Source organism: Pteropus alecto, unplaced genomic scaffold, assembly GCF_000325575.1.
Source record: "Pteropus alecto unplaced genomic scaffold, ASM32557v1 scaffold94, whole genome shotgun sequence".
NCBI classification, from domain to species: Eukaryota; Metazoa; Chordata; class Mammalia; order Chiroptera; family Pteropodidae; genus Pteropus; species Pteropus alecto.
This window is the reverse complement of record NW_006437736.1, coordinates 11,815,766-11,832,326: the sequence shown is the minus strand read 5'-3', so window position 1 is coordinate 11,832,326 and position 16,561 is coordinate 11,815,766. Positions and strand designations below refer to the sequence as shown.

Below are 16,561 nucleotides of genomic sequence, written 5' to 3'. Positions count from 1 at the left end.
TATGGAGGGAGGAATAGGGTATAAAGAGGCAACATAAGTAAATGTTTTCAGGTGGTAGACCATTCTATAATTTCGTTGTTAATTAGGTACTCATTTCTGTGTGGCCTGTTTCTTTTTAAGGCAAGCCTGATACAGCATGTGAAAACCCACGCTGTACGGTGGCACCTTTGATGCAGCCTACTCTGCACATTGCAGACAGAGATCCAATCCCTGAGGAGCAGGTAAGGCTGAAAAGTGCTTTTTGTTCCCCTAAAGAAAATTTATTTTACAAAGCTTACCTACCTTTCTCTGTAAGTAACATGGTTAATTGAATGAGTGTTGAAGTTATGTTTCTAATAAGCTTCAAAATCACAAGATAACTTACCGAATTTATATCAAATCATTATTTCTTATGTCTTGAGTTTTAATCCATTGAATATACAAGCAGACTTTCTTATTATTTTAAACTCTCCATTTCTTAGACACTTAAAAGTGATTAAACACATTAAAAGTTACTGCCTTGGCAAAAGTACTTTCTGGGATGCTGGAAATGTTTTTATCTGGATCTGAGTGGTGGTTACGAGCACGTATACATATGTAAAAATCTTGTACAATTATCTTGTGCATTTGACTGCATGTATGTTATACCTCACTTTCAAAAACAAATTTAATGATTGCATTAGATAGTGACAAAGATTTCTTTTGTTCATCCTAAGGAAAACTTCTTTTCCTGAGGTCATATAGTCTATTCAGTATTCTTAATTGCAAAGAGAGACCAACAAACAAGAAAAATTGTTTAAAACATTGGATAGATGACAGAATATTTCAGAGGGCCAGATAATCAGGCTCGAACCAGGCTGGGGTAAAGAGCTAAAATCACTCAAAAGAACTGCATCAGTGGCAACATCATTGCTAAGTCACTGGGTGCAGACATTGCCACTTGCTCCCTGAATGCTACCTCTGGAACCTTGATCTGCCACCATCCTTACCAGAATGGATTCCTCAAGATGCCTGCTTCTTTTATAACAAACTTCCGAATCAGATTTGATCCAGGTGCATCTAATTAGAGAATCCCAAGCTATTTACTTGAACCATAACTGCAAAGGAGGCTGGGCAAGGAAAGTTCCTGCCCCTTGCCGTGGCGATATAGAGACCCATTGACGAGGTGTTCCCCAATCCTATGTATAGTGTTCAAACTTCCTGGGAAGTCGAAAGCATCACAGATGTCTACCACAAGAAGACTAAACATACCTGACCACCTCCCCAGACCACCAGCCCTGTACAAGTAAATGAATACTACTCGAAAATTATCTGCTTCTAGTAAAGTGCTTTTTTCTTTTATTCATTTTCAGGAATTAGAAGCTTATGTAGATGATATAGATATGGACAATGATATCATAAAGGATGATTTTTATTACTTGTCTCAAGAAGACAGAGAGAGACAGAAGCATGAGCAGGAAGAATCCAAGAGGGTACTCCAAGAATTAAAATCTGTGCTGGGATTCAAAGCATCGGAGGCAGAAAGGCAAAAGTGGAAGCAACTTCTATTTAGTGATCACGGTAAGGACTGACTTCAGAGTAAAAGGTTATTTCAATGTAGGGGATTCTTTTTTCTTTAACTGTGAATCTTATTTTAGCTGTAGAATTCTTATGGCTATAATTTTAAGGATTCATCAGTAATTATAGTACTTTTTCTTCTAGACAAAATCAATTTGATCAGTAAAAGAATAGGTATATAATCAAACTGAGAATATGAAATCATACTTTTCATCAGTTATTTGATTTTTTATTAAATTTGTTTTGGAATGGGCAGTGAGTTGAATAAATCAGAGTGTTTTCACTAACCTCTCTTCTCTTTATGTTGATATTATAAATACCTCAGTAAAACACAAGATTAATAACTTCACTATTGAAAGAAATTAATCAAGACCTAGGCTACTTAGCTACATCATTAAGGTTACTTAAAGAATTTGAGCACTTTAATAGATGGGAGCAGAGGAGGTGCTTGTGCGCACACTGTCTCCATACTTAGATTTGGACAAAGTTGGTCTTAAACTTCTTTATGTTTCCCACCCTTCTTTAGTTAAACTTCAGGTGAGGCAGGGGAGGGAATGGCTGGAAAGCTTAGTACTTGACAGTATCAAACTAGTTAATTCTTAGTTGAGGAATTATGGATTTCTCAGAAGGTGAAGAGTGGGACTTCCCTTTCATTTTAGAGTATTTATGTGGAGCCTCAAAATCAACTGCCTTCTTTGCCCTTTCTTTTTTTTTTATTAGAAATATATAGATTACCTATACTTCTGGAAAGTTCCTCAAGATTCTCTTTTCTTCTCTTAGGAGCCCTACCATTTTCCCTTGTGCATTTCTTGATTTTATCGTTCCTCTTCCCATTGGTGCCCTTTATTAGATTATACTCACGTATTATAATAGCCTCTTAGCTGACTTCCATTCTCAATACCTTCTTGCAAGCTATGCTTAGAAGATAGCTTCTAAGCTTCTAAGAGAGCTTCTGTCCTTGCAAACTCCTTCCAGATTTTTCTCAAATAGCACATTGATAATGACTCTTTATCTTAAAAACCTACAGTGGTGCCCCCTTTTTTATTGTATTAAATCTAACCTTCTTTTCCTGGTTTCAAGCCTATCCATCATATGAGTTCATCATATCCAGTTATATTTCCCACTATTTCTAGTATAGAAATATACTAGAAATAGTTATATTTATCTAATTAGACTATATGTCTACACACTTACTGTTTTTATGCATGAAAAACATTCATGCTGATTCCTTTACCAAGAATTCTGTCTTCTCCACCAAGCTGTCCTCTCTCCCAGTCAGCCTCTCTCCTCTGTGACTCCTCCTCTGACAACTCCAGCCCTGCTGCCCTTCCTACCACTGCAGACCCTCACACCAGAGAGGCACTGTAGTGAAATGAAGTCTTGGGCAGCAAAGCATACGTGAGATTAGGAGCCTCCTAGAAGCAGCAGTAAAAATAGAGCTCCTGTAATATGCTTGTTTATATATTGGGCCTACATAAATCAGAGATTAAGAGTATTAGGTTTTAGGCACTATTGTTTTTCTTTGCATTTGAATTTTTTTTTGTCTTTGTAATTAAATTATAGTCTCCTTAAGGGCTTTGTTATCCTCCACAGTATTCATTCAGCAAATTATTCATTCAACAAGTAGTTATTAAGGTACCGTTTACTGCTGTATCCTTAACACTTAGATCAAGAGACAAAAATCCCTACGTTCCCGGAGTCTTATAGTCTAGCACAGTGTTAACACATGTCAGTTGACTCATTACATGGATTGTGTCCCCTCATTTAATTAGCAATCATCAGGAATATCAAATCAACTTTTAATATATGTTGCATTCTTTAAGAACTAGAAGATTTATAGATTAAAACTGCACATGAAGACTGAAAATAGCATTGTATATAAATTTATATCCTTTTTTATTGTTTAGTATTTCATCATGTAGCTTTAAAATTATCCTATTGACAGTACGGGCAAAGATAAAACGATGACAGATGTGTCTCTTTTCCAGGTATGTGCTTTTGATAGTTTACATTTGAAAGAGCAATAATGCTGCTTTAGTTTGTGAAAATAAGTAAAAAGCTGCTGATACCATAAAATGCTTTTCCCATGAAAATGTTCAGTACATCTTCCAGAGTTGTTTTCATCTCTGCCTACAGGGGTAAAGTCCGAATGGAATTAGAGAGGGAAACTCTACACTGGAACCTGCTGTGGCCATTTTTTTCTGTTGCTGCTGCTTCTCTAGTGGAGATGCTGCAGCTTAGGGATCTGTTTCTTGAAAATGGACACATTTTACAAAATTACTTTTTAAATAAACGCCAGAACTTCAAGACGTGCTTTTTTTTTCTTCCGCCATGCTTCATAACATATTGTATTGTACTAACCCCTCATACTGGGAGGAGAGACTGCCTAGCAAGCAACCCACTGCCTACTAACATCAAGAGGGGCTAAATAAAACTTCATTTTCCTTGAAAGGACAACTTCTGCCGTATGGATATATATCATATTTATGTATTATGCTTTGTACAGTAGTTGATCTTGAATGCAGATTTTATTTTATATTTTTATGTGACATTACAAAGTGTGTAGAAGTTATGGCTTTACTTTCATCAGGGTCTCTTTAGGTGGTTGGCAAGTAAGTCAGATTGTATGTTGCATTTGTTTTCTATGCTATTTTAATTTGTAAATATATATGTGTTGAAAATACGATTATTATCTAGATATTTTTAGGCCCTGTATCTGACATATTATCAATGAAAACCATGCTGCTTATTCTTTAATGCAATGGTCTTCAAAATTTAGTATGCATCAGAACAAAGTGGAAGGCTTGTAAAACATAACTGGTCCCCACTCCCAGTTTCCAATTGAGTGGGTCTGGGGTGGGGCCTGAGAATATGCATTTCTACCAAATTCCTAGATAATGCTGTTAGTTTGGGAACCACACTTTGAGAACCACCGCTTTAATATTTCGAATAAGAAAATATGTGAGATGTTTTTAAATCTTCATTAAAACTCCATCTCATTTTATTTTGAGGGCATTTTATCTCATAAGGTGTTCTGGATTTATAAATTTACATTGATTTTACTAGAAAGTTTTATTTAGCCTTTATTTATTATACTGTATAAGAAAAGAAACTACAAGAAGTTTATATTATCGCGGGGTCCTTAGTTATTTTTCTTTCTTTCTTCCTTTCTTTTTTTATTTTTCTCCTTCGAAGCTGTGTTGAAATCCTTGTCTCCTGTAGACCCAGTGGAACCCATAAGTAATTCAGAACCATCAATGGATTCAGATATGGGGAAAATGATAAAAATTGGTAAAAATGATACTGAAGAAGAAAACAGTAAACCCTCCACAATTGACAATGGAATAAGTAGTAGGACTGAATATTTATGTGAAAACCCTCTAGATGGTAAAAGTAAAGACAGTTCTGCGAATGAAGCCTTCCTGCAAGGAGCCGAAGAAAGAATGTGTTACCAATGTGACAATGAAGAGGACTCTCAGCAGGCAGTTGTTGGTGGCCTGGCCGCTGCCCATCTGACTCCCAGGGACTCGTCACAGCCCTCCATTAAGCAGAGGCTGGCGCGGCTGCAGCTGTCACCAGATTTTACCTTCACTGCTGGCCTCGCTGCCGAAGTGGCTGCTAGATCTCTGTCCTTTACCACTATGCAGGAACAGACTTTTGGTGATGAAGAGGAAGAACTACTAATACAAGAAAATAAAAATGAGGTAGAAGAAAAATAAGAACCAAGATTTACATGAAGGATTTTAAATTGTTCCTTTTATGAAAGTGTTTTAGCTTCAAGACTAGATATTCCACTGGAAAGGGGAAATGCGTGTAAGTTTACTATATATAAAGCTAAGATGTGAATTTACAGGAAGAACCCTGGTTTGAACAACTGATCCAAAATAGTAGTTACCTGTATGGCAGATCTTTTAGGAAAATAAGAGAAAGAGAAAGGTAAGGGCTCTTTTGAATAAATTGCTGTTTTATTTGCAGCACAACCAATTGATCTTGGAAATTCTTTAAGTACTTTTAATAACAAATGAATTTATCATTTCTTGCCAGAATTTGATACCATAAAATGACTGGGATAATTCTGTTGCAAGAACATTAACATTTAGTATGACTCCTTTTTACTGTATTCTCACAGTTAATAACTGCAGCTATTATGTTAATAACAAGTTGTTTGTATTTTATTTTTGTTTATACCAAGTCTTAAAACAAAGATACAGGTTCTGAATAAAAAAACAATGAGTTCATGCAATTGATGTGTACTGGGGTGTGGAACTAAAAAGTAGTTTCAAAAGTACTTGGTTTATGATTTGTTTCTTATGTTTCTTTGTTCATAAGTGTATTCAGTAGTTAATTTTAAGATTTCCTAATGATCTTTTAAAGAAAGCCATTGTACCATTTTAGAAACTACCCTTTTAATTTTTTGTGTGTTTATCTTTTCTGTTCTTGTTGCAACTAAAAGAGAAGAAGTCCATGGGATCCCTGTGGTCCAAGGCCTCATCCCCAACTCAGCAGAAAGTTCTTTTTATCAGTTTGCCTAGAGATAACTGGTGCCATCAACACAAGCAGGTCACCGTGCTGCTGATTTCTGTACTGAGGCTATACCCTCTCCACCTAAATAAGATTTTGGAAACATCCTGTCAGCTTCCTCCTGGAAAGCATCCTTGTCTTCTTAATACTTCATTTACAAACTACCTCTTGAAAGAGGTTGCTTTCCAAATTGTCCAGTCTCATCTGTTTTGTGTTATGGTTACATTTTCAAATAGTGATATTTTCAGGAGTATATTATTTTTTGAAACCTATAGCTCCTATGCACTGACAGAATGTATAGACATTATTTGGGGAAAATGTAGGAATAACTCAATTTATGCTGCTGCCCCCCCAAAAAATTACATGATGAATTTAGATCATCTTTAGAGTTAAGAAACACATTCGAATTTCTATAACTTAGCACAAGTGAGTAAATTTTCATATGTCAAAGGGGATTTTTTTTAATAATGTAAGGAAATTTATTTTTTATCCTGAGGAAAAACTTGTTTCTGCTTTATATGAATGGTAGAGATCCTTTGTATTATAAGTGATTCTGCTGTTTGCCAAAAATTCTGGGACTTATCCATAGTTAAGCATATAGGAGCAATACCTACAAGTGGGCCTAGTTTGCCACTTAGAAATAATGAGCCAAATTTCAAGAAAAAAGTATCTTGTGTTATAACTATTCTTGAATAATAACTTTTAGTTTACTTTTTTTTTTAGTTATTTAGTTTGCCAACTCCTTTTTACCTTGAATTTAGAAGTAATTATGGAAAAACTTGGTAATCTTTCACTCCACCTCATTTACAACCTTACATAAGAATTAGAGTTTGATAATTTTTAATTTTGGTATTTTATTTTTAAGTTTGAGAGAAATATATTGTATCAGTTTTATCCAATGCTCTCTAAGGTGATACTTTCTAATTTTGAAAGACAAATTTTAATCAGGAATTTCTAATCTTTCAGTCTGACCTGTTTTGTTCACTAGTTGTTACTTAGTTTGATGAAAATTCTACTTGGTGAAATCTTGATACAAGGATCTTGAACTTTAATTGAATGTTTTTTTGGTGTATGTAGTTTTCAAAATTTCTTTCATCTTTGAAAGTATTTCCAAGATAAAATATTACTTTCCTTGTGAAAATTCCTAATTTTCTCTCATAATAGTGTAAAGGTCAGTGTTTCTCTATTTTTTTCATGGGCCACTTATATTAGAATAAACTGGAGGTCTTATCTTTAAAATGCAGATTTAGGGCCATCCTCCTAGTCAATCATTTTGGAATGAGACCTAGGTGATGTGATGTTTATGCCCAGTAAAATCTAAGAACCTCTCTCTAGGACTTTATGCTTCTTGCCATGAATACCTTAGAAAAGAAAACAAATAGGTCAATGTAATATAAGTAGGTATCCTTTTTTGTTACTTATCTAAGAATATTTCACCTTGTTTTATCAGGCTTTTGACTAGTTTCAATATCTGCCATCACACATCCAAAAGAAGTTCTCTGGGAAAACTTGTAATTGTGCTTTCCAAATTTTACAGCAGTATTCTGACAGGATAATTGCTTTAAGGAATAATATCCTGACAGCTTTTAATATTAATAGTTCCATAGTTTGTTTTAAATCTAGTACTTAAAGTAAGAATGCATGAAAGAGGCTATTTATTTAGGCCAGTTTTGAAGACAGGACTTTTACTCTTTGCCTACAGTTATCATCTTAAATCTTTTTTTTCCTTAGCTTTCATTTAAAACTCTACATTTCTGGACTCTGTAGGGCCAGACTCTTGCTGGTCTTTGATTTGCAGTCCTCTCCTTATTTTCACAAATGTCCATAGTATCTGACTTCATAAGTTAAGTCCTTATTAAATCTAATTGTATTTAAAGTGTCTGAATGTATTTCATTAAGAACTGATACATTGACTCAACTTTGATTTCTGAAGTTATTGGGGACAAGCAAGTCAAAAGAAACACATTTAAGGCAAATTACTAAGGAAATTTAAGAATATGGGCTTAAAAGTCTAACACAGAAGGACGGGCATGCGTTTAAATCCCAGATCCATCATTTAAAACCTATGGGTGCAGCTGACCTAATAACATCATGGAGAGTTTTCCCAGCAAATTCTCCAGATTGCTAAATGATGTTTTGATTTCTCACTTCTCGAGGTAGTTAAAAATAAAACCTTTGAGGCTGAAAAACAAGATCTAGTTATAAATATGTTAGTAAAATAGATGAAAAAATTAACTCAATTTTCTTAAAAAATAAGTAGTAATATTCAGATTCACATAATAAAAGTGGTAAAACTTTCAGTGTTAAAGCATAAAAAGAATTAAGTTCCGATACATTTCACAAAATTATCAATCAATAGAGTGTTAATCAGAAGGGACCCTAGAGGTCATTTCACTCTGGTAACTGAGTTTTACTTAAATACCATCAGTAATATAAAATGAAATAGTTTGATAAAGTATTAGAAATCATGTGGAAAGAAAAGTTAAATTGATTTGTCTTAATCATAGTATATTGTTTCCATACCTAAACAAGACAAGGACTAACTCAGCTAATTCATTATTTGAACTAAAGTACATATCATGCCATGAATGACAAGCAGACAAAGCATAAAGATTGATTTATTCTTCCCATTATGTTTATAAGAACATATATGTGCAATTCACACATATTAGAAAATGAAGCTACAAATATTTTAGAAGAGAAAATATGGGAAAGTGTCCTAAGTACAGTAACCATTTACCCGTAATTGACGAATGACTAACCTGCATAAGTTAATTTTTCAGGTAATTGAGGCAAATTCGTTTAATCATTAAATTGTTTTAACAGTGTAATAGGAAATTTTCTAAAATGTACTTTCTACTTCTCCACTTTTTCTAGTGTTTAGGATTTAACTTTAACTTTTTCTTTGTCTTCTTTAAGAACATCAGTTCCTTTCATGGGGTGATAACCAGAAATGCACTCTCAAGCGGTTACTGAGATATATAATGCCCCTTTACTATGTGATCCTGCATTGCTATGCTTTTTTGAGTTATGTCTGTTCTTCACAGTTTCTCTGTCTTCCCTTGTAATCAGCTATCACTTTTTGCTGCTGTCTTGTGTGCTTGCCTCCTGCACTAGGCCCCTAATTTGCTGCTTCTAATCTGCTGTGGACTGAGAAACAGGATTGCCAACCTTGCTAGAATTGTGTCTAAAGTAAGAGTAAGTAGACCGAAAGAAGGCTAAGGGGCTTTTCTGTCAGTAAAGTGCATGGATTTGTGGTACCTGTTTGGCTGCATACTTTCGTTTGCCTCTTAGTTCTTTACGAAGAACTTGCTAAAAAAAAAAATGCAGGGTTGACTATGCGTTGCCATATATTTGAAGTATTAATTCAGTTTTTATATATTGATGTTTCTAGGACTCTCCATTATTGAATTTAGCTATAAAAGAAAATTTGACTATCGTCTTTGTTTAAATTATTGTGTATATTTTAGGAAAACATTCAACATTTTGTCCTTAATAATTGTTCCTAGTATAGTACACAGACTTAAAACTTACAGCACTATAAATGTGACGTCAATTCTGTTCACCAATTTATATTTTAGAACTATTGGTTTAAGACTAAACATGCATGGCTAATTTAGTAAGAAATGGCTAACTGAATTATTTGGGGAATGAGTCATTCTAGATATCCCAGTTTTCTATTGAGCTTAAACCTCTAAGCATTAAAATTTTTTGGAATAATTTCTAAAGGAAATATTTTAAAAACTTAATATGTACCTTGCTATCTTCTTAAATGATATATGGAATACATTTTAATCTTTTTTGATGTCAAAATGGTCATCATTAACAATTTTTTTTTATTATGCTGCGATAGACTAATTAGGCATTGAGAGCTATATGCCCCTTTACTAAAAGGCTTCATTCTGCAGGGTTTTTTTTTTTTCTTGTCTTTGTTTCTAATAGTTCTAATTCCTTTGATTTTAATTACTGCTTGCTTAAGTGTGCCTGTAGCAATAGCCTTTATCTATCTTCATGATGCTCCTTCTAGTCCGCTTTGGTTTTTGGACACAAAGTGACTAAGACAGCTAGAATAATGTATAAAGTAAGAATAAATTGACTCAGTAAAGACCTGAAAAGTTGCATTATACTTGAGTGCATGGATTTTGTGACATCTCTTACTTCAGTACCTATTTCATTGCTGTCTTGAAAATGAGTGAAGTTACTAGATTAGATACCTGCTCTTAAATTAGAAGAGCTGTTACTGTACAAAAAGAACCACTTTCTTTTCATACTTATCTGTATTTCTATCCTCGAATTTTTGGGCTCCAATTAAAACCAGTTCACTCAAATCAGTATTTTCTATACTACTTTCTATTTGAATTGGCTACCACATGCTGCTAAGAATTCTTTTGGTGAGGTTGTATTTTGTTGTTGTTTTGGTTTTGTTTTTAGAGAAATATATTTTCATTTCCAAAACACGAAGTAGGTCGAGCCCTGGAAAATAAGAAAAATTTCATTATTGATATCATAGAGAACTGAGAAGTGATAAAGTTTTTAGACTCTAGGAAATTATACCTCAAATAATTTATTCTTTGATTATGCAGGTTTTTAAGACAGTATTTTTATTTTTATTCAGTTAATTGTATGTTAAAATCTTGCCAAAAGTTATTAGTGTTAGATCTAATGATACTGACAGATATTTGAATGACTAAATTCCCACTGTCATTCTATATTTTGCATGTTTAAATTATCATTTAATATGTTAAGTAATCAAGCATGATGATTTTTCTCTCAAATGAAAAATAAACATGAAATTTGCATGTTCTAATGTTTGTAAGTAAAATTCAAATCTGTCTGGAAGGGGATATCCTAGCATTTAACAACTTAGTTTTACCAACAGGCTGATTGTGTTTTAATAACTATATGTTGATTGACTCTTCCGTAATATACAGGGTAATTGGAAAATCAGTCTGTTTTATGACTCTCTATCATAGTCAGCTTTCAGTCATTCACTTACTGGGAGTTATGATACAATATTCATTTAAAAAAATAAATAATCCAAAACAGTTTCTTGAGTTGATACTGGTATTAGAGAGCAGATAGTCATGATGCTGAACTTGGGTTGGTGGTAAAAGAAGAAAAATTCTCTTGGAGTATAGTTGTGGGAGGAAAATGATTCTACTCATTAATTGCTGTAAACCAAAAAGAGGATAAATTCATTCCAGGATTCACTTACACAAAAATTTGACATGAATAAGGAGTTGGTTTAATGGATATCCTAAAATGTGTGTTAAATTAAAATGTATATGGTATTTTTAATGCTATATTTTAACTGTCGGCCATTAAATTACTTTGTTTCATACCTACTTATTGAATTTCATTTGGCACATATCAAACATATTATTGCAATAGGATGGCAAGTTGTGTATACTTCTGACTACACTTTAAAAGTGGGTATATTCTATGAAATATTGTTGTAGAAATATATATATTTTCTCTCATATCTTGAGTTTCTCAAAATAAGGGATGATTTTACCATTTTTGACTTGGGATTTCTCACTTTTGTAGCATTTCCTAAAGGTTAGCTACCTACAAAGGAGTTTGTCATTTTTTCCTAAAACTAACATGGCTTTTATAAGTTTATTCTTTTATATCCTAAGAAATTACATATTCTTATTTCCTCCAAAGTAAATTCTTAATTAACTCCATTTCCAAATCAAAGTATTCTCTGCACTTTTATTACACCAACCTGTAGTACCTTCTGTTCGTACTATGACTCACATAATGCTTACTCAGGCACAGTACAGGTATCTGGCAACGTACAGAAAGCTCCAGAAACGTTACTCCCATTCTTTAAAGATTGGCGTATGGTCCTGGTACAGCCCTGGAGGCCCATGTGAGTGAAAAGCCCAGAAGTCTACCTGAGCTGAAAGCACTCCCAAGGCGTTTGGTTTTGTTTGGGTTTGTTCTAGGTATGGTCCCAGGGATCCCAGATCAAACCAGGCCCCTGGGCCTATCCTAGAACCAACCTAAACTCGCGCATCATTCCTGGAACATCAAGAGTGTGAAGACTGAAGATGACCTGAGGCTTCAGACGTCCTACGTTCACTGAGACTCACATTTTTATATGTGTGCCTACATTTTAACAAGAATTGGTTAGTTCTTCTAAAATTAGAGGGATAATAATGGATAACAAGATAAAGCTTTATCAGACTTTGACATTATATTACTTTATCACAACAGAAATGTGATATATAATATGGTTATTAATTGCCAGTGAGAACTGTACTTGTAACTTTTATTATCAGATGTCTACTTTTAAGTTAAACAGCTTAGCCAAAAAAATTCTCCCCCAAATTAATGATTTCTGGGGGGGGTTTTGTTTTATTTTTTTTCTCAGAAGACTTTCTACGCAACAATATTGTATCAGTCTCATTTAACTAATCATTCATAGTTTCTGAAAGGTATTGGTCTTTGCCCTCTGGCTCCAATGCTAAGTAATTTTAAGTAATTTTAAACTCTAGTGTCAGGAGACTGCCTTTGTCTTTTAATCTGTTATTAAATCCACCACATTGCTTTGAACTTGCTTTTTGAGGTTCAGACCTGGGAAGAACCTTTAGCATCATTGGTAGACATACTGTCCCTTATTAGACTCATTGTAAGCTACATTTTAAAATCTGCTATGGTTGATGAAAATAAGCTAGGATGATAGAGTATAATAAATAAGCTAATGTCCCACATTTTACAAAAGTATTTTGTAAAATACTTTTTGGTTTTTAGTAAGTTTCTTGATTTTCGTTCCCTGCAGTTCTCACGTCAAATCTATAACATAGTTATAGCCACATGCATGTTTTTGTTTAATTTTGAGGATAGGATTTCTAAAAAGGCATGAAAAGACCCCAAATCCAAAGGTTAGGATACGCAATGAAAATGTATACTTTTGGTAATACTGGCATTTCAACAGGTTTAGACCCTGTTTGAAATTAACTGCAGACTAATCAGGGACTCCACATGTGAAAGGAGCCCAAACTGCTAATCCTCCAAGCCTTGTCACACCAGAAGAATTGGGTCAGTGGGTTATTTTTTAAAGTAGGACTGTGAGCTCATTCTGAAGAACTCAATCCTGGGATTAGCTCTGTTACATTCATTACAGAGATGCTTCACCCCATGGATTCTACTATTTTTGCTTTTTTAAATGTATTATGTTTACCTTTCTCTCTCAGGGTTTTCATTTTTACATAGTGTTTTCTGTTTACGTCAAAACACTATATATGCTACTATGTGCACATGATATTTCTTTTGATAACAGTAGGCGATCTAATGATCTTTGGATTTTGATTCTTTTTAAAGCCAAATAATCTAAATGCTTTTTTTTTTTGTCTCGTGAGTTCAATCTTAATTTATGCTTCAGTTCTTCTCATTCATGTTTTTCTAATACACTATCTAGAATTAAATAGGTGAGCCTTATAATCCGTTTCTTCCAGAATTATAACATTTTGTATCCACCCGAATATGAAAATGTTCTAACATCAGTAATCTTTTATCAGTGCACTAATCTGTGAGCATAGTTAACTGTATTTCTTCACATAGTCTGAAATGCATGAAACCCACGTTATTTTTATGTAAAGTAAGCGTTCTCAGTATTTGGAGGGCCTTTGCACTCTTAACATCATTAAATATGAACACTAAAAATAGGAATTTATGAAATGTCTTACACAGTTCAGGCTTGTTTACATAATAAGTTTCTAAAGTCCGCCTTCATGTAAGACTTTCAGCATATTAAACTGTATTCTTAAAATTATCATTGAGAATATTCTTTCAGAGATAGTTTAATTTTTACTTTCTGACTACTTATGTTTTTATGTAGTAGAACTATACATTTCCTACCCTTCCTGAAGACTTGAGATTATACCCTTTTTTAACAAAATACTTTCTTTCGTAGCTTTATGTATTTTATTATATTGAATTTTTGTCATCTGTTTTAAAGAATTTTAAAAGAACCCAACAGTAGGTTTGGATGTATCTGTATTATTGTTCATTCTAAGCTTAAGAAGTCTCTAATAAAATCTGTACTTCTTTGTATTTTGTGTGTGTACCTTTTTTATTCTGGTATTTGCAACATGCACTAATTAGCCAAAGGTAAAAATTATTTTTCTGTTTTGTCCCTCTTTTTCTTCTATTATAGTATTTTTCAGAATACAGGAGTTGACTAAAAAAGGTTTGGATTCATCAGTCTAAGGTTTGTTTGGTTATTCAAGTGCCCTCACATGGTAATTTATCAGTGAAAACAGCAGATTAAGTTTAAAAGCTCCATTTTCACCATTCAAAGTGAGTGTCAGCCATTGGATATATTCTAATCATGTTAAATTTGTTGACTTATGTGACCTCCCTGACAGAAAAGAAATACTGAACCAAGAAGGAAGTTAACATGCATTGGATCAGACTTTGTCTTATGTAATTGAATTGTTGGTTTGAATCTTTTTAAGCTTAGCTCACAGTCTTGGGAATATTCACTAGTTAAAGAGAAAGTGGCCTTCCTTAAACTGAACTTTTAAATAAATAAGCTACTTCTTTTCAGAAAAGATTTGAAGCAAAGAATAAATACTCAAAGGCTATTCTTGAAATGTGGCCCTTATCTGGAATTTGCTAATTAAAAGTGTGAGATAAGGTAGAATGTGTGTGATTACCGGATTTTGAAGTCATCAGGTAGGAAATATCCCATGTGATAATCGCTCCTTGTCTTCACAATTTGTTTTTGAAGGTCTTCAGCAGATGTGCTATAACCATTGAAAATAAAGTTGGCAAATAGTAATTTTCCCTGAATGTACATCTGTAAAAATTAATAGAACATTTTTAGAATCTGATCGTGTGAAAATTAGTCCTATTTATTTGAAGGGCGATCTTGTATCCTTTGAGAAAATGTTTATATGCAAAATATAAACATGATCCTAGAACCTGAATATATTATTTGAAAATTAGGAAACAGGCTCAGTAGATTTCTCATTCAAAGTGATACACACGAAGTGGAAGAACCACTATCCCAACCACGTCTAAAAGACACCAACACCTGTTCATCATTATGATAAGCCACCTGTGGATACTTTCATTTTGAAGCTAACCTCTAAGAGAGTACAGAGTGCTCTTTAATTTGGAAAGTTGGTAGACTTGGATTATGGACAAAACTACTCTAAAATTCAGGGAAATCATTTATCATATTGATCCACAGTTTACTCTGTAAGAAAATCTAACAATTACGATTTACAACTTGGTCTAGACCTCTAAAATCTTCCACCACTAACATTTTCAGATTCTTAATAAAGAGATACAACTCTATACAGCCAAGTTTGTCATTCTTGGGTGCAAGAGACTTTATATAAAGCAACAGGTGGGTAGCTTGAGAAATGTTAAACTTTTAAGAAATTAAAAAGGAGTAGAAATTAGCATAGAACTTTATCTGCTAAGTATACCTTAAAACAATCCATACAAGTACATGAAAGAGTATAAGAATTCAAAAGAAACAGTTTCCTATGATTACATGTAATTTCTTTCCCCTTAGCATAATCTTTTCATCAGGAAGAAATGTCCTATTACAAGGTTTACTCTGCAGGAATAGAATTTTCCAGTTTATCTTCATTTCAGCAACAGAAGAATCTATCTCTCATTTCGTATCTAGGACAATCCATAGCCAGTCCTGGCTGGAATGGAGTTCTGTGTGGTTCCTTGCGCTGAAACACTATTTTTTGGCACTCAGCCTGGCCGTTAGCTATGAAGCCACTTATCTTGCCTGAACTTAGAAGATTAAGCTATCATACATGAGTAATAATAGCTGATGAAAAAGTTACTTTACACAATCTATGATATATGTGAATATTGTATAAGATCTGAGGAATTTAACAGTGATAAACAGTGGCATATGGGTGACTTTTAGCCAGTTTTTCCACAATAAACATGAAATACTTGGATAATAGGAAAAAAGTAATTTAAGAAATAGATAAGCATGTGCAGGGTTTCATTGTTACTTTGGGTTTATATTCAAATATAAGAAAGCTTTTCATTCTGTGTATATTCCAGCTATCACGTCTTAGGCTAAACCTAGGGTCTAGAGAAAAGGAGACAAGGCTGCAATGTTGTGTCCTTTCAGAAATTGGTTGGTTGGAATACAGAGAAACTAGTTAGACTAGAAAAAACTTTAAGATGGTATATATGTCCAGAGAGTAGGGTATATAACCAGACCCAGTACCAAAATTCAAAATTTTTTCTTACTGAAATTGTGTTGACTTTGAATTTCAATTGAACTTCAAAACCTAGAATAATCTAATTTAGAGGTTTTCCGCATTCTATCAACTAAGGACTCCTGGACTCCTGGTGCTATTTTCCCCCTAGGCCCCATGTTTTGAAGAATTTGTATCTGTCAAATGATCTATATTCATTAAAACCCTGTAAGTTGTACCCTCTGTCTTTTTTTTTTTTTTTAAGCAAAGTGACAATGTCCATTCAGTTTGAGTATGTGCCACTTCCATGCCAG

General features: G+C 33.7%; 1 protein-coding gene across 14 annotated transcripts in view; it reads left to right on the top strand.

The window, feature by feature from the left end:
• The window catches only part of VEZT (vezatin, adherens junctions transmembrane protein), a 57,878-nt gene extending 46,480 nt beyond the window's left edge, over positions 1 to 11,398 (top strand). For 8 of the 14 annotated variants that reach the window (XM_006914601.3, XM_006914600.3, XM_015591503.2 and 5 more), the window contains 3 exons: positions 121 to 221; positions 1,332 to 1,539; positions 4,732 to 11,398. In XM_006914601.3, coding sequence (XP_006914663.1) covers positions 121 to 221; positions 1,332 to 1,539; positions 4,732 to 5,255 — 833 coding nt within the window. In that variant the 3' untranslated portion in view covers positions 5,256 to 11,398. Of the gene's footprint in view, positions 1 to 120; positions 222 to 1,331; positions 1,540 to 3,443; positions 3,525 to 3,672; positions 3,844 to 4,731 lie in introns of those variants that run through there. The other 6 variants (XM_025048657.1, XM_025048656.1, XM_025048653.1 and 3 more) reach the window with 3 other exon arrangements.
• The last annotated feature ends 5,163 nt before the right edge of the window (positions 11,399 to 16,561 follow it).